Here is a 23,420-nt window from a genome sequence, read left to right as displayed (position 1 = left end):
TTTATCTATTATCGTCAGTTTTGGATTCAATCCCGTCTTAACATTACCTCATCCTAAAAAAATTATGAGTGATAATTCCATTTCATAACTACTTATTAAGTAGCCCTCTGACATCTGGAATCCTCGTAACGTGGCCACGTGGGAACCCTCCAGAAAGAAGTTAGCCAGCCACGTGGGACTGCGAGCTAGCAGCTTGCTCCTCCTGCTTGCAAACGAGACAAGGCGGAGAAAAGAAAAGGAAAAAAAATAGCGAGCTGAAGAAAAACAAATTCCACCGAACACACACATTTATGTACATCTCGAATTATACGCACCAGCAAGTGCACAGACCAGGCCATCAGCTTCTCTGATGGCACTCTCCGACTTGATACCATCTATCTTCATATTGTTCATGTTAATTATTTACCCGTTCTTCACATCAACCTCAACGACCAACCGGCGTGCAATACACCTCCCTCTCACTCGCACTCTCTGTGGATCAAACTCCACCGCGGTTCGAAACCATCTGAGATCAAGACTTCTCAGTCTCCGCATGCCTCTTTATGATGATCTTGCACTAGATGGGTAAGCACTTTGCTTACCAGGCTCCTGTGCCACTTCTTAAGATTAGCCTTTTTTTACAAAGTTGTAATCAGCATAAAATACTTTGAAATAGCTTAAATTTCACGAATTATAAAAAATATTTTGTGCTACCAGCTTATGATCAGTATGTGTTATGTATTATTTATGTTATGGTTTTATTGAGGAATTAAGTGAATTTGATGTGGATTAGGTACTATACTGCTCACATTATGATTGGAACTCCACCGAAAGAATTTGCGCTGGTTGTTGATACGGGGAGCACAGTTACTTTTGTTCCTTGCTCTACTTGTCAACACTGTGGCAGTCATCATCAGGTCTGTCACAATTCCTGTTAATTTCATGTTTCTGAAATGAACATGGGGCAGTTTTGGTTTTCAATCGATTTTGTATTCGTAACCTGTCAACTTTGTGTCATTCTAGAACTTACTGAAAATTGGTAAAAGTTTTTTTTTTTTTTTGATGAAAGAGCTGTATTCAGATCATTTCGTGTCATTTCTATGTCAACTATTGAGTTGGGTTTTGCATGGTGCCAAACTTTGCCACCCCTTCCGACCAGATTTCACTGAGTTCTTATAACTTAATGTTTATTTCTCCAGAACTGTCAGAACAGGTTTTTTTTCCTTTATTTGAGCTTGTTATAGCCTTATGGTTATAGGTTTGATAATCCTGGAAAGTCACAGAGAGGACAAACATACGATTACACGGGAAATTGCTGGTATTTAAGTGCCAATAACAAGATTTTTTAGCTTATGTGTGATAATTTTAAGTAAAAAACAAAAAAGATTTATGATGACGTAGAAATATGTATTAATGGAATGACGGCAATGTCTCGAACACGACAATTTCAATTGACATGTTTCGACTTGCGTAATATGCAGTGTTGAGCAAGTTACAAATTAAGAAACAACTGCCTACGTAGGAAATTGTTGATGCCACTTTTTCAATCAGGAGATATTGTATCGTCACTTCGCTCGTGTTATGGTGATGACTTTAAGTAAAAACTTATTACGCATTTCTGCCCGAATTTACTACCACCGCAAAAAAGGAAGTTTTCATGTTATTTAATTTGTGGATCTCTCTTCTCGTTCTGTACATATATATGGACGAATAAAAAGATCTTCCTTACGACACTACTGCACGACCATTGTAGCTTGACAATTGACATTATGGCTTGTATTTTAGTGTCAGTTTTGACCTACAATGATGTCTTATAGTGTCAGAACAGTATGTGCTCACATATATCTGAACAAGTTTTATAATCAATTGATGCTGACGTAAACAGTATTAACTTAAATACTTGTAAAACTAAATTATGAAACTTTGTTGCTTGGAGTTTTAAGAAATTTACTACACAATTTGAACTTCAGGAATTTTTAAGTAATCAAAATGAAACTTCATTTGTAAAACAACAAATGTGTGCACTGTGCAGTGGCTTCATACCACAATTTTGTGGTACCATAAGACCAATTAATAGGGTACACTTTCTGAGATATATTTTGTTCACCTAGGAATTAATTTTCTGCTCCACAGGACCTGAAATTCCATCCAGAGTTGTCTACTACATATGAACCTATAATATGTGATATTGACTGCACTTGTGATAATGATGGGGTGCTATGTATCTATGATAGACAGTATGCTGATATGAGTAACAGCAGTGGAGTTCTTGGTACTGATGTAATTTCTTTCAGTAACCAAATTGGACTTGCACCACAGCGTGCTATTTTTGGCTGTGAAAATGGGGAAACTGGTTCTCTCTTTAGTCTAAGTGCTGATGGCATAATGGGTCTAGGACGTGGTGACTTAAGTATTGTTGATCAACTTGTTGATAGAGGTGTAATAAGTGATTCTTTTTCCTTGTGCTACGGTGGAATGGATATTGGTGGTGGAGCAATGGTTCTTGGGGGAGTTTCACCTCCAAAAGATATGATCTTTACCCATTCAAATGTAATTAACAGGTATCTTTTAATGAAAATATACATTTTGTGACTGAACTCTGTGTTTTTTTTTTCCAAAGACAACTTACAACATTCTGGTCTTGGAATGACAACAGTTCATTTTACAATGTTGAGTTGAAGGAGTTTCATGTAGCCGGCAAGCCTTTGTCTTTAGATCCATATGTTTTTGACGGTAAAGATGGAAGAGCTGTGCTGGATAGTGGGACAACCTTTGCTTTTTTTCCAGAGGCTGCGTTTATAGAGTTTAAGCAAGCGGTAAGATTTTATATCCAATTATTTAGTTTCTCCTTTTCGTTGTTCATACAGTTCTAAGTATGATTGCTCCACCTTTCACGGTCTTGGTATTTTCCTTTGTAGATTTTTTAGGTTAAAATATTTGATATTATGTAATGATCACTGTTCTTGCCTGACAGGATAACAAAATTCCCACACTAAGCTGTAATCTTGGATCGAACTAGTTACTTTTGAGGAGCACCAAAATTATATATGTTTTACACTACTACAATAAAGTGCTTCCTTTTTTTCTTTTTCTTTTCTTTTTTTGCATTTAGGAATCACTGAGACTAGGCCAGATATACATACAAAACCTATTACCTCATCGAAATGCCAGCATTTTAATTGATTCGAGGGTTGCAAAATTACTCCTATATCTAAAACTTTATTTGTATTGAATACTCTGAATGAGCTCACAAATAAAAGTTGTGATCCCTTGGGTGAAATGAGATTGTGAGAGATTAAAGTAATATTTAAAATATGTTGTATCCTCCATGCTCGTCTCATGGATTTTACTTGAGTTCCATTCCTCTCAGTCTGAATTTGAATGATCATTCCCTTCATTCATTATCCTTCACAAATCATAAAATTAAAATTTCCATCTCTCACATTTTCACCTCACCCCATGTCTTACACATCTTATTTCTACATCAGTTCTCCCACCCCCTCATCTTTTCTAGTGAACAGAACCTATGATCATTTATCTGAACTCTGGCTATAAATTAGTCTAAATTATAAACAAGTACGAGTACCAACTCTGCAGAGAAAATCACTCAGCTGCTTAGACTCAAGTTTCAGTGTACCTGACATTCAACGATATATAGATTTTATTTAGTTCCAACTAGTAACCCACTCGTTAAAATATTACTTATTGTCATATGCAGATGATTAAGGAGCTCCATTCTTTAAGGCAGATTCCCGGTCCTGACCCACACCGTAATGACATTTGTTTCTCTGACGCTGGAAGGTAATGGTGGGCCCAAATAAAAAACTAGATTTATTACATTGATTAATAAATATCTTTACAGGGTGTTGATTTGAACTTTGTTTTCAGTGATATTTCAGAATTGTCAAAATATTTTCCAACTCTTGATATGGTATTTGAAAGGGGACAAAAATTATCTCTATTTCCAGAAAACTACTTGTTCCGTGTAAGCATCTGCACCATTTTATTACTCGTAACTTTCATCCCTTTTTCAATTTCTTCCCATCTGCTTTGTCTTCACTAAATGCTTAAACATTTCATTACATCTGTAGTTTAAGTGACTTATATTCTTTATGCTGCTTCCTCTTAATATAAGCACCCCGAGGTGCATGGTGGATATTGTCTTGGGATATTCCAAAATGGGAAGGATTCAAGTACATTATTAGGAGGTATATTTGCTTTATCAAGTGTGTGATGTACATTAAGTTATTAATAAATGTCCGCCTCTTTGTAATTACCATTTTTGTGTTATAAAGGATAAAAGCTGAACTTTATTTTGTTTTCTATCTGATAGTTTTTATAGTATTTCTTTTGAATTGTGCATTTACAGCAATAGTTGTCCGCAATACTTTTGTCACATATGACCGTGAGAATCAACAGATTGGTTTTTGGAAAACCAATTGCTCAGAGGTATGGGAGAGACTTAATGCTACTGGTGCACCTACACCCGGACCTTCAACCTTGGAGATACCAAAACCCTCCGCGCTATTGCCACCTGCAACGAATCCTACTGAAGCTTCACCTTATGTTACTATAGGTGTCACAACTTGTTTAATCTTATTTAAATTATAATTGTATCTGATGCATTAGGTGTTGGGGTAACACGCATATGTCTTTGCTATTAATTGCTTACATGCTTTAGCATTAGACATACATTTACTCCACGGTGCCCGGTAGAAAACAGTAACAACTAATTTAGAATCCAATATCATCTTATGGTTCCAAAGTTAAACATAACATCACTTTGTTTTACTTCTTCCCTGTTTAATAGAACACTCTATCTGGCTTGCAATATCCTTGTAATATTGTAGAATGTCTACTAGTTTAAAGACTCTTGTGAACAGGACTATAAGCTTGTAAACTTAAAATGTTTGAAGTTGAAGAGGTTACATATAAAGCATGAATAGTTACTATCTCTTATTTTGCTTGTGAATGATGTCTGTAGTAAGATGTAGACTCTTTCTTTGTCCAGGAGCTTCGTAAGCATGTGAAATAAAGATAAATCTGAAATTGCTAGCTTCTTTTTTTTTTGTTCCAATGAAGGTGCTACAATATTAAGAAGTCCAAACAGTATGGGTCAGAAGTTTAATGCAATGTATTCCAGGTCTTAAAATTTGATCCACCATACATTCATACTAAGTTGCTATTGACCCTGACAATTATATGCACATTAAAGTTATAGAATGAAACCACCTCTTTTTCTTTCATAATTTACTCTACAAATACAGTTATTTAGTTTAGCCATAATCTGGTGTATTTATTATGTTTCCTACAGGGCCAAAGGTTGGCCTTATAACATTCTACATGTTTTTCAATGTCACACATTCAATCATTCAGCCTCACATTGAAGAGCTTGTGCAGAACATGGCTGAGGAATTAGATTTACATGCTTCACAGGTAAACTGAGTTTTAATTGAGACACATGATTGCTTTATACTTGCATACTTCTTTCTATCTTCCTGTTTGTCATATTTAGGTTCATCTTGCTAATTGTTTGCAGGTGCAAATAATTAATTTTACGTCAGTGGGGAATGAGTCACTTATAGGATGGACCATTTCTCCTGCAGGGTCTGATGGCTACATTTCCGGTACAACTGCAAGAGTGAGCCTCCTTTACACATTTTTAAGGAGATCTTTCCAGACAGATTAATATAATTTGCTTATATATTTTGCAAATTTGTGGGCAGAGTATAATATCTCGGTTGGCTGAACATCATATACATCTTCCTGAAATCTTTGGAAGTTATCAATTTTTAAAATGGAAGGCTGGCCCCCCTTTAAAACGGTATATTACCATTTATATATGTGCTCATGTTTGATGTATGTTAAGCAATTGCCTAATAGTTGTATGTATGTTACTGTGCTTCTTCATCCCCCAAGTATTAGTCCATCTCCCCTTCCAAACCTGACCAACCCCTTTTTTTGTTGTTGGTGCAACCTTCTAATGAGTTGTAATATTGTTATTTGCGCTGCCACTTGAAGAAACTTCTTTCTCTCTAAAACGTATCCAGACATTTTAGTTTGTTAGCTAACCAATTTTTTAATATTATTATATTTATTGAAATAAAGGGAAAACTGGGATTTTATTATGATGAACTTGTTACGAATTACCATATAAAAGATGCTTATACAGTCATTAAACAAAGAAAATGTATTTGTTCTTACAAGGAACTCTCCATAATTCTCCCATAGTTAAGTAACCAAATTAATGTATGTTAACAAGATTAACTCAAAACATTGAATGTGATAAAAACTAATACAATAAGAATGTGAGAGGCTCTGATTTGATTTCTATCTCTGTGCAGGACATGTTGGCAGAAGCATCACACAACAGTACTGTTCTCGATGATTATTGTTGCCGTAGTACTTGGCTTAGCAGTTTCCGCGACATGGTATATATGGGGACGGAAGCAGCAAACAGTTGTTCCATACAAGAACTTCAGCTGTCGTAAACTGAGAAGTTCTGCTGTCATAAACTGAGGAGTTCTGCTTATTTATTCGGAGTACAACAGAATAAAATACATAGATATTGTAGCACATGTATAGTGCTGTTATATTTGGCCTCTGTGTCCAATCACATAGAAGATTTGTAAAGAATATCATATACATAGCAGCCGAGTTTTTGTTTGTATTTTGGTTAAATATGTAAATCCGACTGACATCTTGAGAATGTTGTTAAAAGCTGGTAATAAAGAACAGGCAGGCTTTGGATTATTTCTTCTTCTTCTTTGAGTCCCGGATAGTTGAACACGAAACCAGATTACAGATTTCAGTGTAAATTGAATGCTAGCGCATTGCGCACACATTTATTTACTGAAATTTGTTGACCAAATTATCTCTAGAGAAACTCAACTGCTTCATATATCTATAACAAGAAGCTTGAATTGATTTACAATATATTTACAAGTTTTGGCTTTACACATGGTGTGGGCTGTGAGAAATGATCGTATAGAGACATTTACTGGAGCTAAAAGCTTAATGGTTCTAAGTAAAAGGAGGGACAATGAAGTATAGGAGTATTACATAATTAGCGCAGACAATGATACTTGTATTGCCACAGACATTCTTTACATACATCAACCTCCCAATCAATAGGCAGGGTACTGTTCTTGGTTGAGAAGATCCTCTTCGGCAAACTCACTTGATTCCAGCAAATTGACCTGCAGAAAACAACCTTGTTTACTTAGTTGTCGTCATTTATGAAGTTTTATAGCATAACCAAAAGAATGAAGAGGCTACTTTGAGAATCTCCCGCCTGGGGAAAGGATGTGTATAGGCTGCTAAAACCGACATGTGAAATTCCTGGTATTACAATATAAACAGAACAAGTCATAAATGAGATCTCGTTAATAAATGAAAAACTGTACAACAAAATAAGAATGTCTGATAGATAACAGGAAAGTTGATACTAATGTTTCTCAGAGTGAAAGCTTACTCTAAAGGGATCACCCCGCAAAGACTGCACTGACAATGAGCCCCTTGAAGCTCTACCCTGCAAAACCAAGTGAGGTAGATTTTTAAATAACAATCCCTAACAAACAGTCATATCATTTGCAAGAACAGTATAAAAAACTCAGTTATTTGATTGACCACAACCTCCAAATGTATATCTCGTAGTCGCCTTCCAGTTTGGGCACAGCAAACACGAACCACAGGTTCATCACTACTCCCACTAATAACATAGTCTCTTCCATTCATGTAATATGATCTGGTGTAGTTTTGAGCACTTCCTGTAGAAGCTATTTCAAAATTCATGTGGAGTCGCCCGTCTGCGGCTAAAAGTTGCTTTACCTGTCATTAGTCCATAGGTGTGAAGGTCATTTACTATATCACTTCACAATTAACTCTATAAAAACAATAGGCCTATATCTAGCATTAACTTATTACCTCATTGTCTACAGATGACACAAGAACATAAAGATCATCAGGAGAAAAGCAAGCCATCACATTTCCACTAGAGCTTGTTGCTGTATAGCAAGGTCTGAACGGTTTCTGTCTTAGGTCCCACATTTTGATATCATGATCAAACGATGAAGTTACAAATAATGACGGAGAATGGTGAGCAAATTTAGCTACATTAATGGCTTCACGATGCATATCAGTGAACAGTTGTATTCGTTTGCCACTACAAATATCATACACAGCAACTTTTTTGGAATAGCCACTCCCCAGAATTTGATCATCCGTTGAATTGACATGAACTGAAGTTAAATGCTCAAAGTTCTCAAATGAAACTGTACTGGAGCTGCATACACTTCCAGATACCCTTGGCAACATATAGTTGATATCATACAGTCTTAATGAACCATTATCCATACCTGTGAGGAGCTAATTATATAAACCAAATGTTAGCAGCTGCGTCACTTAAAAGTATCAAACCGACAAAATAGGAAAATATCCTGACATGGTATCTACAATATATTGAGTGTGTAACAAGTCAGAGCATAAAGAAACTCTGCACTTCAGTTGAGGTATTGAGGCATACCTTTGATGGATACTTCTTCAGCCAACAGAGGCCAAGAACACTGTTATTTGTGCCAAAAGATGGGATATAACCGGTAACACTTTCATTTTCATGATTAATAACAACTACATCGCCATCCATAGTTCCAAATGCTAGCAGACTAGAGTTTGACGGATGATACTCAAATTGCCGTGGTTGGAGGTTGTCACTATCATCTTTGGTAATATGGCTGACATTGGATATGGAATGTACACGGGGCCATACAGAATTCCCAACTTTGGCAGCTAAAAGAGAATGGGAGCATAAATATCCACCTTTAGCACTACTAGAGGACTGGTTTTTCCTGAAAGGTTTTCGGTGGTGGATGTTGCTGGTCCCAGATTCACGCTTTTGCAGAACACTGACTACACTCTCCTTGTGACGGCGTTTATATGGTAAGTACTCAAAGTGTTTGGCAAAGGTGGTCTTTGCTAATTCACGGTCCAACTTTTCTATTGGCAAATTATCTAGTACTCGTAAATGGGGCAAAGAGGTAATCATATACTCCCTATAGTATTTCACAAAACAGATGGGAGAAGGATGATTTAAAGTGTACTTTGTTGAAGTAGTGGTAGCATCTGAACAGTTAAATGCACTCAGAGAAGGGACAACTTTGTCTTCAACATGCAGTTTATCGAAAGAAAACTGGCACAGAGATTAAAACCATATTATTGAACTGCAAAACTTCTTTTAAGTCTGTAAATGGAGAAAAGTGACCCAATCTATGGTCTTACCTCAATTTGTGAGCTAGCTTGTCCATTAGATGCAGCAATGACCTCTGATAAGTTTGATGATTTACTATTTTGGTGAAGGCTCGGGGTTTTCACCAGGTTGTCATTTGACAAATTCCGAGTCAAAATATGCGCTGCAGAGTCAGTAGACAAGTCATCTGCAGAAACTAAATTCTGGAATTCTACATCTGCAAAAGAACTTCAATGTTTAATACCCTTACCAAATTATCCAGTAAACTATTGTAAACTAAAAAAGTACTTGCTTAATTCACCTGGAACAAAGCTATCATAAGCCAAAAAACTTTTTTGCTCATCAAATGATGCAGAACATGGCCCTGTATCTTTACAACCCAAACAATTCTGGAAACGAAGTTCCACTAAAGAAGGAAGCTTGGCCAAGGTTGCAGTAGTTGTCCACAGATTGCCAACTCGTGTCTCACACATCGAAAGACGCATCAGCTTCGGCATGCAAGAAAAACAATCTTTCTCCAAAGTAGCAAGAGAAGTACAGAAATCCAAATTAAGGGTGTGCAATTGCATAAATCTCCCAGAAATGTTAAGCTTTCTGATGTCAGTAGACCTCAAGTTTAGAACTTCGCAGTCCAAACCTTGTTCGAAAATCTCCCTGGTTAGAAGATAGTAATAACCGAATCAATTATCATAGTAATAAACATATCCTAAAGAAAAGCTCTGTAACATGTTGAATGATGGACATAATTCTTAAAAATACCTCAAGACATCCTCACTAAATGTGACATTCTGGAGATTAAGGACTCGAAGCTGTGAATCTGTTCCACGGATCATTGACATGATATCGTCTTGGTTAAGCAAGCAAGATGATGTTGTATGGCTAATTGCCTCTATCTCAGACTTGCAGGTACAGAATACACCCAGAAGTGGCCTAATATCGGTATCCTGCAGCTGGTCCGATGCGACTTCTATAATGTACTTCTGGTTGATGAACTTCTTGGCGTCTGCCTGAACAAAAAATATCACGTGCCATTGAAGTTAATTTCAACACCTCTGATCAAGAACTCGCTTTAAGACTTAATTACATTATAATTTACAAGGGTCATCAATGTGTATTTGCAATTAACAAACAGAACCACCAAAGATAAACAGCTAGCAATTACTTATGTTTCTTGAGCCATATAATTTTCACTCAATGGTTCCGAATTTATTCCCGAACCAGAAGTCAACTGTGCCAATAATAAGAGTATGAACAACGATGAGCTAAAATAGATCAAATCTGCAAGTCATTTATGATGATATATCAATTAAAAACAACGACAGAGACGTGTTGCCTAACATGGTAGTAACAATAGATTCTCCCTCTTCCTGTTAAATGACCATAATAATAATTGCTTCTTTCTTTTACTATGTTTTATAACCTCTGCAGCTAACTTTTATAATTGAAAAAACAAGGGGCCCTTTTGGAAAATTTGACATTATCATCAAAGATGAACTTTGCAGACTTGCACGAACATTATCCATTGACCCAGCAGGACCTTAAAAATATGAAGGTAGTCTTATTTACCCAAAAACAAAATGAAAGAGACATGTAGACAAATAATAAATAAGTAAATAAAATATGCACTGAATCCATGAAGCTCCTACCTCCCCCACATAATCCGAGTGGAACGGTTCCCAAGATAGATACTATATTCATGTTTTAAGCCACTAGAGGAAAATAAGACAAGTTATGTAGTTTAATATACCTTGCTAAAACAAATCTAGTGGAGTTTAATATTTGTTAAATATTAATATAACAAGTCTAGTGGTCTTGCCTCCTGTATATGTGAACATTTACAAGTCACCTCTGTGTAAAAAAATTAAGCTTAGCGTTGCAATAAAAGAAGGGATATTAGTGAGAATACTTGCAACAGCAGAACAGAGAGTTCAAAAAAAGTAAAGTTAACTATAATTCTTGGAAATAAAAGTGAAGTGATACTTTAATCCCAAGATTTTAATCCTATCACATACTTTAACTCATCAAACCACTCTAAGAAAAACCGAGATTCCAACTGAATTTTCGTCAGTAAACACGAAATTCCATTACTAAAACAAATGCCAACAGAATTACCAACGAAACAAACTGTTAATATATATACAAACATAGCCATAGTATATATACAATCACGGTTGTAGACAGAGTAGCATTGATGAAAAGGTGAATCCAGAATATAAGAGATGTGAAAACAGATAAATCAACAGCTAACTTTGTGTGTGCGCATAAATGAGAGATTATATATAAAAGTAGTTTAACAGAGAGATTGAACCTTGGTATGTAAGTGCTGTTTTTGAAGAAGTGGAGCTAGGAAGAAGAGAATTAGTTAGATGTAGAAGCTGAAAAGTGGATGAATAAAGGCGAGCGGCCCACTAGTTGTCCATGGAGCAATGGCGTGAAGCACATGGAGATGAATTATGTTTTAGTACAATATGTTCTATAAGAAGCAGCAGCTTGTACTTTAGATGCTTGGGCCTTGGTGACTCATATACCACATGAGTTACGTACCGCAATTATTTGATAGTCTACTGCTTCAAACGTAGGCAGTGGGGTGCCATGCCATCATTGCATGTCACCACAATTCAATTCCTACTCTTTTTCTTTTTCTTTCTCATGTGTGTCTATTTAATTTATAGCTACCCAGATTGCTTTCTTTTTTACATTTACTACCTGTTTCGCAAGTTTTTGACAATTATATTGTTATATTTGGGATGAATTTAGTGAAGCTGACATGCTTGTTAAATCTGTTTAATGAGATGCCGAAAACCAGAAGCTTCGCATCGCTTTCATCTTCCGCTTACTTGCTTGACCCAACTCCACTTCCACGGTTCCACCTAGCTATCAGATAAGATCACCAATAAATGTCTATTTCATCCCCCACTCTCTGCGTTTTGGACCAGATTCAACTGTAACACCAAAATTCAATATAACAATTGTTACTACTCCCTCCGTCCCACCAGATTTTTTACAGTTTCGTTATTTGACTGTTCCACCCATTTTTTTACATTACAAAATTTTTCTAAAATAGTTAATGGATCCCACCACCTTCTCATTTTTCCTCTCTTTTCACACTACTTTTACTCCATCATCTCTCTTTTATATATTAAAAATCAGTGGATTCCGCCATTTTACCCACTTTTCTTTCTCTTTTTTCACTACTTTATACATATTTCTTAGCCTCTGTGCCCAAACCCAATATAAAGAATTGGGTGAAACTAGGGTTGTCAATCGTTTCGTTTCGTATACTTTCATTTCGTGTACCGGAGGGTGAAACCCGTATCCGCCCGTTATTAATTTCGTGTACCTAATTTGAAACCCGTATCCGATCCGAAACGTTTCGGGTACTTTTCGTGTATATTATATATATAAATATTAATATATTTTTTAATCAAAAAATAGATTTAATATATATTTTCCTTTATAATTTTATTAAATGTGAATAATATATTTATACTTGTATACAATTATCTGTAAATTTGTTAATGTATTTACAATATATATCCACACATACATATAAATATATATTTTTTACACAATTATATATTTAATATATCATAACATATATATAATAAATATTATCTACAAATATTTTGTGTACTTTCATGTATTTCGTGTACCCCAAATGAAAACCCATACCCGACACGAAATCCATCGTGTAATTTCGTGTTCGTGTACTTTCGTGTTTCGTGTATTGAAAATCAAAACTCATATCCATTTTTTTCGTGTCGTTTCGTTTCTTGTTAGACTGTTACATGTCAAATTGTCAGACCTAGGTGAAACGGAGAATATAACATGTGCACGGATTTTTATAATAATTAATAAATTTTTTATATGTTTATTTTAATATTTTATTTTAATATGTCATCCCGTGATTTGGACCAGATTCCACATGGTATAAAAAAAATTTGATTCATACAATTATCAACTCGGATCTATTTACGCCATATATTATATTGAAAATGTTTGACGTACATAATTGCATACAAAATTTTGTACACATGTATTAGGTTTATTCAAAACTCACCACATCAATTGTCATAATATCATTATGTACAAATCTTTTGTATATAATTTTGTGCACCTATCACTGCCTTCAATAAAAGTGGTTCTTCCTCTGTCTCATTGCGTGCCTGTTTGTTTTAAGTGTGGAGATTAAAGCTCTTTCTGATTTTAAATTGAAAAATTATTTGTTTGTGTAATTAAACTCAATTACAATTAGAAGTTAATTTGACCTACTTTTCAATGATTTAATTTTTTTAAAATTTTGATAAAAAGTTACCCTTAAATTATAATTATCCATTAATCTATTTAATTTTTATTATTATATTTTTAATAACTCATAAATTATTTATAAACATTTTAAACTCCCAACTTATCATATTAAATCACGTTAAATAATGAATCCCAGTTTTTAACTAAGCCAAACAACCTCCAAATATGATCATCCCACAAAGTGATACAGGATCTACAAAATTTTAAAATCATATAATTGAAGAATACAAGCCACCCTGCTCTCCCCAAAAAAAATATTATTATGAACATCGAATGAAGATTACAAATATATGAAACTCGAATAAGCAGATATTCAAGTAATAATGTCGCAAGTATCAGATTCGAAAAATATATTCCCAAATCTCACATTATAATGTTATTTCTTGTAATGTTTATAACTTTTTTTAAAACGCTACATAATGTAGTGTTTATCCCTTATTTCAACCCGAACCTAGAAAAAAAACACCGGCAAACCCTAAAAAAAAAAACTAGCTCTAAATAATGTAACATTAGGTTATAATGTTATTTTATCGAGCATTTCAGGTCCAAGTCAACGTAAAATCACTCTCGCAATGTTAGATAAACCTTTTATCCATACTAAACTAACCTCACCTGATGCAATGTATTAGAGTGAAATTAAAGGTATTTTTTCTACGTTTGATATTTAGAACATTTGAAATTCGATTTATGATATCGACGTCTTTTCTCCAAATATTGTAAATACGTAATTCTGTTTTCTTAAATGCACAAAGTAACAAGTGTAGAGTATGTTCGCAGACTGTGCGAATGATTATCCTTTGATAGTTCTACAAGTAGATAGGTGAAGAGGCGGACCACACGTTTTCCTCTACGACTTGTGCACTTCCCCGCTTATTATATAAGTGAGGTGAAGTATAATACAAGTCAACACCTAAATCTATATTACAAAACTAGATAGTATATGGCATATTATTACAGGGTCTACGTACCTAGCATACATATGCTGGTACCTGTTAAAAAGCATACAAATGCTACACCTGTTAAAAAATATACAGGTTTTTGGCCGTTGGATGAAAACAAAGTTTTAATATGTTCAGCGTTTTTTTACTATTAAATGGAGAAACTCTGTCCAACGCTAAAAATAGATTTTTTTTATCAAGCGCTAAAAACGTTGAACATACTAAAATTTTGCTTTAATCCTGACCGTTGAATATTTATCCAACAGTCAGGAAACTGTATGTTTTTTTACAGGTCCTCAGCTCACATTTGCTAGGGACCTGGACCCATTACTATATTAGCGTGTCTAAAGCCGCTAATTATCATGTAACCGAGCTTATCTAGATTTTTCTCCCACTTGTTTTTCAATGCGCACAAATTATTCCCGGCATGTTAAACGCTATAATCATATTTATACTTTCCCCTTTATAAATTAGCACTTAAATCACCGGCGAACATAATATTTACAGGCTAAAATAGTATATTTGTACCTCCTAAATTAAAAACTGTAAACTCTTGATGTTGTGAATTTCTTTTAGTAACGCACAACTATCTTCTACGTAGATAAGATGAGAGTGGTTTAAGAACAGCGAAGCTTTCAGTGGGAACATACTTCCCCCAGCCAATTGGGAATAATTACGACTTATTAATACAGGATGGCTCTCAGGCCTCCTCATGTTTGCACTCGATACAAAACTGGATGTTGGTTCATAATTGGAGTAGCTAATAATATTATACGATGTATTATATATCGCTATAATATTAAAAATGTCTTAATCGCAATCTGCAAAATGATCCAAGTTTGTAATATAAATTACTACCCTTGACTCGACTTATCAATTAGATAACCACTATATTGGCCTCATCTAAAATTATTTCAACTTTACAGCTTTAATATTTACTTAAAGGGTTTCGTAGGTTGACCACTCCATCTTTATTACTCCTCATCTTTCTTGCTAAAAACACGAATCTGCACTGTGTTCCTGTTAATAAAAAAAATTACTAGTAAATGTTTGGGTTCCTTTCTGTCAACCGTTTCTTGCGCGGAAAATTAAACAAAAAACATACTCCTCGACGGAGTATTCCTGTATTTTTTACTCCTCGGCGCTCATTTTTAAACAATTTGAGTAGATTGATTGAAATCATTTTTTTTAAGAATAAGAAAAAAATAATTTGAATAACATAATCAAAATTTTAATTTTAAAAATTAACTAAAATAATAATTTTAATATTCAAACAACCCTCCTTCTTAAATATAATATATGTCAAATATCAAAACGTCGTATTGAAAAAATATACGAGGAGAATGATAGACCAACCACGACATTGAAGCAGTATAAATAACATATCATTATGATATAAAAATAATACTATTGACAAAATCAACTCTAGCCTACTTACATTATATATTATACAAAATAGATAATAAAAATATTTTATCTTATTCTTTAGAGAGTACTTACTTTGCTAATATAAGATAATAAATAAATGTCAAATATAAGAAATAAATCCATTTTATTAGCAAATATATACAGAATTCAGTTTGATACGATTCTCGTATTATTATAAACTTGTATTAAAGTTGATTTTACGAAATTATAATTATTACATTTTGATGCCAGATTGAAGATGTACCAAGTATATTTATCATTGTCACAGTTGATTCAGTCAAGAAAATGAAAGAATTTGTAAATTCAAGGGGCTATATTAATATTATATTTGCATACATGTAACCAAAAAAAAAAAAACACCTAAATGGACTATAAACCTTGTATTGTACCTAATCTCTACGACCTACATGTATGATGTACCTAACCATGGAAACAGACACTTTGTTCCATACCTACCCTGCTACCCATGAAAACAAAACTGAGTGGTGCTGGTCCATACTTTACCGGCACTATGATTTTAGAGTTAATTACACTTTATAACTCCTAGATTTACTCCAAACGCAGTTTAGTACCTGAACTTTAAAACGTAGCAATATGCACCATAAACTTAACATTTTCGTGCAAGTTGTAACCCCTAGTTACTATTCCGTCCAAATCTACCGTTAACTTTAACTGTTTGAAGGTAACAGTGTGTATATTAGTTTCCAACAGCTACTTTACACCCTGTGACCCCTCAAAGTTTATGTATTGTATTTTGAAATTATTTCTGAACACACACAACGATGTAAAAAAATTAAACTAATTTTTAAGATATGTATTTATTTTAAAATTTTAAAATAAGTTGCATCGTTTTATGTAAAAAAAATCAGATTCTAAATCTAAATACGTATTTTAAAAATTATATTAAATTTTTTTACATCATTGTGTGTGTTCAGATATAATTTCAAAATATAATACATAATTTTTGAGGGGTCACATGGGATAAAGTAGCAGTTAGAAACTAATATACACACTGTTATCTCTCAAACAGTTAAAGTTAACGGCAGATTTGGACGGAATAGTGACTAGGGGTTACAACTTGCACGAAAATGTTAAGTTTAGGGTGCATATTGCCACGTTTTAAAGTTTAAGTACTAAACTGCGTTTGGAGCAAAACTATAGGTTACAAAATGTAATTAACTCATGATTTTAATCCAAAAAACCTTTTGCCGCAATAATTAATGTGTGATCAACTAATGTGTTTCGCATGCGGTTTTAACGATGATTGATCTGTGGGACTGTCCTTTTGCAAAACAGGTGTGGTCTGAATGGAAATTATGGGCTAACTGCGATATTAACCTTAATCATAATTTTGATGTTATGAATTGTCTCAGTATTGGCAAGCATCACAAAGTTGGCGTTCGCATATGCATATCAGCAGTGCTTTGGACGTTGTGGACGGTTAGAAATGACGGGGTCTTTAATAACAATTTCCTGAAAGCTCCTCAAGTCCATTCTCTCGTAAAATTTCGAGCTTTTTGCTGGGCAAAATCAGGTGTCTAATCAGGAAAGTAGTATCTGAAATCTAAGCCCTTGCGACGCTATTAAGTTAAGCTCTAAGAGGAAGCTTAAAACCACAATAGACAAATGGCTTAAGGTAGTGGACTTCATTGGTTTTGTGGATGGATCTTACAAGGAGATAAACGATATTTCTTCTGCAGGCATAGGGGGGTTCTTAATAGACAGAGAAAAGAAAGTTCGCTATTTGTTTTCAGGCCCAACAAACAATACCTCTGTATTTGATACAGAACTGGAGGCCCTTTACCACCTTCTTCATGTTTTTCAGTCCAGCTCATTGGGCTCTCATAAAATTGCGGTTTTCATGGACTCTCTTTCACTGGTCCAACATTTCAAAAAGTACAGACTTGGCTGCTCTGGATCAACAACTAGTTGGGCGTATAATGTTATAGTAAATCACATAAACAGGCTGCATAATTCTTCTGCAGATCAACTTGCAAAGGCAGGCAGGTCTAGAAGGAATTTGATCCAATCCTGGTTTAGCAATAAAGGAGAGTAAGCCCTGTTTAGTAAGTGGAGGATGGTTGGTTGGTTAGGTTTGTTTGGCAGCTTATTCCTCTCATTTTCCAAGTGAGATGTACCCTATATTATATCAATAAAATTCTGGCTTATCAAAAAAAAAGAAAATGGGCCTGGGTAAAACTAATTAAGATACCAATTGGGTTGCGGAACGAGAAAAGGGCTTATTGTCACTATTTGAGTTTTAAAAAAGTCCATAAGCACACAACTCTGAACAAAAATCCTTTGTTCACCATCACCATATACGAGTTTTAATGTTAAATGTTATGCTATTAATATTTTTTCAGTACAATTATACAATTATTAGGGCGCAAATCGAACCGAGCCGACTTTCGAGCCGGACGTAATTTGAGACGAGATTAATCGAGTCCGATGAACAGGCTAGTGTAATTTAAATGAGCCAAAACCTCTTCCCGAACTAGACTTGTTTAGTTTTACGAGTCGAGTCGAGTTTAATTTCATAAGTCGAGCCAGATCATTTAATTAAACGAAACAAACTTTTTCTCAAATTCGACTTGTTTAAATTCGACCTGTTGAGTCAAACTTAGTTTCTTTTTTTGTCACAAGATACTTTCTCGTATGATGAATTGTATCTGAATACAATAGCCGCGGCCAGGAGTTCTTTTCGTTCAAGAAAGTTTACCATCCAACTCTCGGACATGCAGAGATGACCGGGAACACTTAGACAATAAAGCTATAATGTTCGATAAGAAAACACCCATAAAAGGTCTCGTTATCATTCTTTTTCCACTCATATACCCTGAAAAATACAATACAAATAAAAGAAACATAGTAAGTTCATACTGAAAATAGAATAATAAAATTATCTAAAGCAAAAAAGAAAAAGAGTCAACAAACTCATAAAAAAGATATGAGTATCATAGTAATTCTTTTAAGAATAAGGAATGTAAAATAATATTAATGTGAAACAAATCATTAAAAAAATCTACTCCAAAGAGATAGCGAGATCTCTTTGTCTAGATACGTAATAAAATAATATATAATAAAATTTAATTCTAATGGAAAAATATTGACTATTAATAACAATAAATATTTAAAATAAAAATAGGAAAATATAATTGAAAATTGAAAACATGGCTAAGATATATCTACTCAAAAACAAGACAAAATCTTGACAAATAAATGTATCACGATTTTAGCTAATTATCATTATCAACACTATATAAATTTGGTATACATCAATCAACAAATCAACTCTTAATGGCGCAATAATACCTCATTAAGGCACAACAAAACCATCATAAATGGCCCCCCATAAATTATGGAATCCAGGTACAAAATCAGCAATAAACATTCTATCAATTAATCTTCTGATTAAAACACAAATTTTCAAAATAAAGCATGTAGAGAAACGTCAAGTTCCAAAGATAAGCAAATTTAAAGATAGTCAACTTGCCAATCAAAAGGTAACTAAAATCAAGGTCAACAATTACTACTATTAAAAACAAACAATATCCAAAATTACAAAACCTAAAACAAAAATCATGCAATAAAATTAGTTGAACTGAATAATTTACGCGCCCTAATTAAGTCACTGATACACCAACTCTACTGCCACCGTTCAAGAACTGCAAACATTCATCATGCACACTAGCAAAAAACTAAAAATTACAAAATAGGATACAGGACAAAAAAGATGTAAGATTGATTCCACATATCTAATCTCCTCAAATTCGGAAGAAGAAGTAATATAAAAATGACGAAATAGGATACGAAACAACCCATAACATAATAGATTCAAGCACACAATTATATCTAATCATGAAAAAATGAAATATGAACCGCGCCACAAGAAAATATACTGTAAGACAAAAATAATCACATAATCATAGTCATGTAATTTTATATTTTGAAAAGATCACACCTGTTAGTACGGATATTGCCTCATCAAATGAACCCATATGAATGATCATCGCGTATCTCCGACCAACTTGATGTAGCGTCAACACGATGATAACTGAAACCTAATTGATCCTATTTTTCACCCGCCGAGCATATTTTTTATCCACATGCTCCAATCATCGAGAAAAATGGGAATTTCACTAATCCGGCTACAGAGAGTCAGCGCTTGGACACTGGTACGATCCTTCGTGTATCTATTGAAAGCTTTTTATGCAATGTCTAATTTTTGATGGGCGCCTAGAGCAAATTGAGTAGTTATTTCATTAGCTTGGTTTACCCAAAATTCTGACAGTAGCATCTGGCCATTATAATGTGTTAAGTTTTCAGAAGACAGTGTAGCTAGATAGTCAAACTTAGTTAAACAAGTTCAAGTCGGTCGAGTCGGCTGGTTTAATTTTACACTTGATCGAGAATATACCTCTACACGAACTCGACTTTTAATTTCACGAGTTGAGTTGAGCCTGATAGTTTAACTATTTCCGAATTTAGCTCGTTTAACTCAACGAGTCGAGTCGAGTCCAGTTAAACGAGTTGGAGTCCGGCAAGCTCATGAGCTTCCCGCTGAATTATAGCTAACGGGCAACGAAGTCACGTTGTGTAAAAAATTTGGGAAAAACGTGAAGCGAAGTTGCGTTTTGAGTTGGAAGAAAAGCTTTAAGTAACATTTTGAGTTTAAAACCCAATTTAAAATAGCGTTTTATATTGAAAACCTAATTTAAAGTAACGTTTCATTCCTTTTTAATAAAAGAATTGTGAAAACGCTAGACGATGTTGCGTTTTGTGTAACGCATGTTAAAGTAGCATTTCAAGATATATTGGGGACCATTTGTGCAGAATGTGATATTTGAAATATTATGTGTCAAAATTGTGATATAGAAGGTCAACATCTTTGCCAAGTACGGAAGCATTGACCGGAACTTTCATGACTTGTCTGAATTTTGAGAAAATAATTTCATCTATTCTTAAATTAATATAAAAATAATTGTATTCATGTATTTTAATTTCATAAAAATGATACACTATTACTTAGCATACAAGTGCAATATACTGTCTTATTTTATAACCATGTTATATAATAAAAGTTAAAATTCAACAATTTGATGATGTTTTGTATCTTATGTTATATAGTTGAATCTATTTCTATAGTAAGAGTTAATAGTATATTGCACCCTTTATTTTTAGGTTTTGTTTTCATTTGGTTTCAAATTATATTTCTTGGAACATTTCACCCCTAAGTTTAGAAATCGCTTTGTTCCACACATTTTTGACCAAATTTCATCCAATGTGACTGTTATTGTCAGTTTATGTATGGTTAAATCTGGAAGAAAACTTATTTAAATAGTTATGATGCATACAACTATTCTATCCATACTAATATTTCGACGAGTGAGGTTTGAAAATAAGGAGGACCAAGACTGAGTGAAGATTAACTAGAGCCGCGAAAGGAAGAGATCAAAGAGAAGTCTTATAATGTAGCCTAACCGTTCCTATCATTCTTTTCTAAAAACATGTCGTTTTCTCATATGGAAAGCCCATAAGGACACGACATTTCCTCTGAGAAAAAATAGTCTCCTCTTACTTGCTTCTCAGACATTCCTACAATATCAGGTCCATAAGGCAATGGTCCGGCCGATTAGTATACAGTCAAATTTTAGGCATAATGCGTGTATTTCATCAACTTCAATTTTGTTCTTACTTAAACTAAAATTGATGGTGGAGCCTTCTGCAGCCATTCAATGTCGTTCTAGCAAAATTCTTAATCTTTGTTGGAATAGTAAGAGAAAAGAGAAGAGTTTGTCTTTAATCTTTCAAATGATTGTCCAACATTACGTTTCGCATCTGTAAAACCTAAATCCATTAGATGATCTGTTTCGTCTGAAACCAAGTATATACAAATATCAAGATTCATCTTCTTTTTGCCTAGCATGTCCTTTAACCTCCCAGGAGTAACTACAATAATGTGTATACCTTTTTTGAAACCTGTAACTAAAAACGCGCATCAGTACCGCAAATACTAAACATCAAAATTTATTATGGCTAATTATTACCATCCCTCAAACATCCAACAAATTCTTGCACAACGTCATAAATCCACTTAGCAAGCTCTCAGGGTGGACAAATTACCGAACCTATCGGTCCACCCACAGGAGTGATCGGCATCATCGCATTCTTTTCGTGAATAACGCTCATGATCAGTGGCTACATGCAATTTCAGTGTCTTATTAGACCCTGTGCGATGGATATCATGTCCCGTCTACCCTTGAACTTGAATAGGCTTAGGCTTTAAGATACCTTTTCTTCCGGCTTCTTTGAAACATGCCTAGGAAACTTTTCTCATGTCCATATAATTCTTGGCTAGGGGAAGAGTACTTTCACCATTAAAAAATATATGTCATTTGTTCATGATGGAGATCCCGTTTGGCTGAGATTAAAATTTGAGACTCATGACTTAACATGATTTAATGTGATAAGCCAGTGGTTTAAAATGTTTAATTGAGTAATTTTGACTTATTAATAACTTATGAGTTATGAGTTATAAAAATGTGATAATAAATATATAAATGTTTTATGGATAATTTATGACTTATAGATAATTTTTTTCAGAAAAAATTTAAAAAATTTAAGTCAATGAAAAGAGTACCACAAACTAAATTCAAACTTTAAGTGAGTTTATGCCTTATTTCTCACTGTAAGTCAATTATGATATATGGATAATTTATGACTTATAGGTAATTTTAGCAAAAAATTTCAAAAAAATTAAGTCAATGAAAAAATTATCTCAAATTCACCTCTGACTTTAAGTGAGTTAATGACCTATTTCTGATTTTAAGTCAATTTCTGACCTTTTACACAAATAAATATTTTTTAACTTAATGTCAGAAATAACTTCAAGCCCCTCATTTAAAGTAAGGGTGACTTATCTGTCTACTTTTTCACTGTCACCTCAAAAAACCAACCTCTACCCCACGTAAAGTTGCGAGAGTACAATTAATCTCTTGATTTGAAATCACTGTTTATATACTGGGTATTCACGAGAGCATGTTGTAGGCTTATAAGTTATAAGCAAGCTCATGTCACATATAGGAATGATAAACCTGGAAAAGAACATAATACATTAGAGAATCTATGATAAGTATGGAATTTGGGATTATAAATTAAACAAGTATTCTTCATTTTCTTAAGTGTTTTTTAATAAGATATAATCTTTTATATATTGACAATTCCCATCCCTTCCATCCCATAAAATATAACTATCTAATATAGTTGATTATATATTAAATATAATTAATCTATACTATAATATAATATAATAAGCCAACATGGGTATAATTTGTCGTCGTACAAAATTTTGGTTTGGTCATGTTGGTTTCGTGATTCACTTTATAACTAAAAGTCTGCTACACGTAGAGTTCTCATAGTCTTACATCTCTAAACAATTTGATATACTACAAGATAAAAACTCCACCATTATACTTTTAAATATAAATTTATAATTAGTTAAAAAATAAAAATAGTAAATTTAC

At 33.8% G+C, this 23,420-nt stretch overlaps 2 protein-coding genes across 4 annotated transcripts; one reads left to right on the top strand and one right to left on the bottom strand.

The window, feature by feature from the left end:
- The first annotated feature begins 186 nt into the window (after positions 1–186).
- LOC108212525 (aspartic proteinase 36) lies at positions 187–6,725 on the top strand. Its single transcript, XM_017384251.2, has 12 exons — positions 187–564; positions 773–896; positions 2,113–2,540; positions 2,636–2,795; positions 3,698–3,780; positions 3,868–3,964; positions 4,115–4,187; positions 4,349–4,555; positions 5,294–5,415; positions 5,519–5,620; positions 5,706–5,803; positions 6,324–6,725. The coding sequence occupies exons 1-12, from the start codon at positions 350–352 to the stop codon at positions 6,496–6,498; spliced, it is 1,884 nt and encodes a 627-aa protein (XP_017239740.1). The 5' UTR covers positions 187–349; the 3' UTR covers positions 6,499–6,725.
- Positions 6,726–6,880: 155 nt separating this feature from the next.
- On the bottom strand, positions 6,881–12,072 carry LOC108215019 (protein DWD HYPERSENSITIVE TO UV-B 1). 3 transcript variants are annotated; one of them, XM_017387329.2, is made up of 10 exons: positions 11,532–12,072; positions 9,983–10,230; positions 9,525–9,877; positions 9,256–9,440; positions 8,504–9,166; positions 7,906–8,346; positions 7,615–7,809; positions 7,454–7,510; positions 7,258–7,320; positions 6,881–7,178 (listed from the first exon to the last, which is right to left on the bottom strand). In XM_017387329.2, exons 2-10 carry the CDS (start codon positions 10,060–10,062, stop codon positions 7,107–7,109), a joined length of 2,109 nt encoding a protein of 702 aa, XP_017242818.1. In that variant the 5' UTR covers positions 10,063–10,230; positions 11,532–12,072; the 3' UTR covers positions 6,881–7,106. The 3 variants fall into 3 exon arrangements, with proteins under 3 accessions (XP_017242818.1, XP_017242820.1, XP_017242819.1); XM_017387331.2 differs by having other exon boundaries at positions 9,983–10,226; positions 11,532–11,919; XM_017387330.2 differs by lacking the exon at positions 11,532–12,072 and adding an exon at positions 10,386–11,499.
- Positions 12,073–23,420: the final 11,348 nt, after the last annotated feature.

This window comes from Daucus carota, chromosome 3, assembly GCF_001625215.2.
Source record: "Daucus carota subsp. sativus chromosome 3, DH1 v3.0, whole genome shotgun sequence".
Classification (NCBI taxonomy): Eukaryota; Viridiplantae; Streptophyta; class Magnoliopsida; order Apiales; family Apiaceae; genus Daucus; species Daucus carota.
This window is presented reverse-complemented; position numbering and strand designations above follow the sequence as displayed.

Bases quoted from the DNA above. Each gene is read 5' to 3' on its own strand.
- LOC108212525 (XM_017384251.2), top strand. From the start codon at position 350: ATGGCACTCTCCGACTTGATACCATCTATCTTCATATTGTTCATGTTA. The intron at 3,965-4,114 runs GTAAGCATCTGC...TCTTAATATAAG, and splicing joins CAGAAAACTACTTGTTCCGT to CACCCCGAGGTGCATGGTGG. The intron at 5,804-6,323 runs GTATATTACCAT...ATCTCTGTGCAG, and splicing joins GCTGGCCCCCCTTTAAAACG to GACATGTTGGCAGAAGCATC.
- LOC108215019 (XM_017387329.2), bottom strand. From the start codon at position 10,062: ATGTCAATGATCCGTGGAACAGATTCACAGCTTCGAGTCCTTAATCTC. The intron at 8,347-8,503 runs GTATGCCTCAAT...TTATATAATTAG, and splicing joins TGAAGAAGTATCCATCAAAG to CTCCTCACAGGTATGGATAA. The intron at 7,810-7,905 runs GTAATAAGTTAA...GACTAATGACAG, and splicing joins TGTCATCTGTAGACAATGAG to GTAAAGCAACTTTTAGCCGC.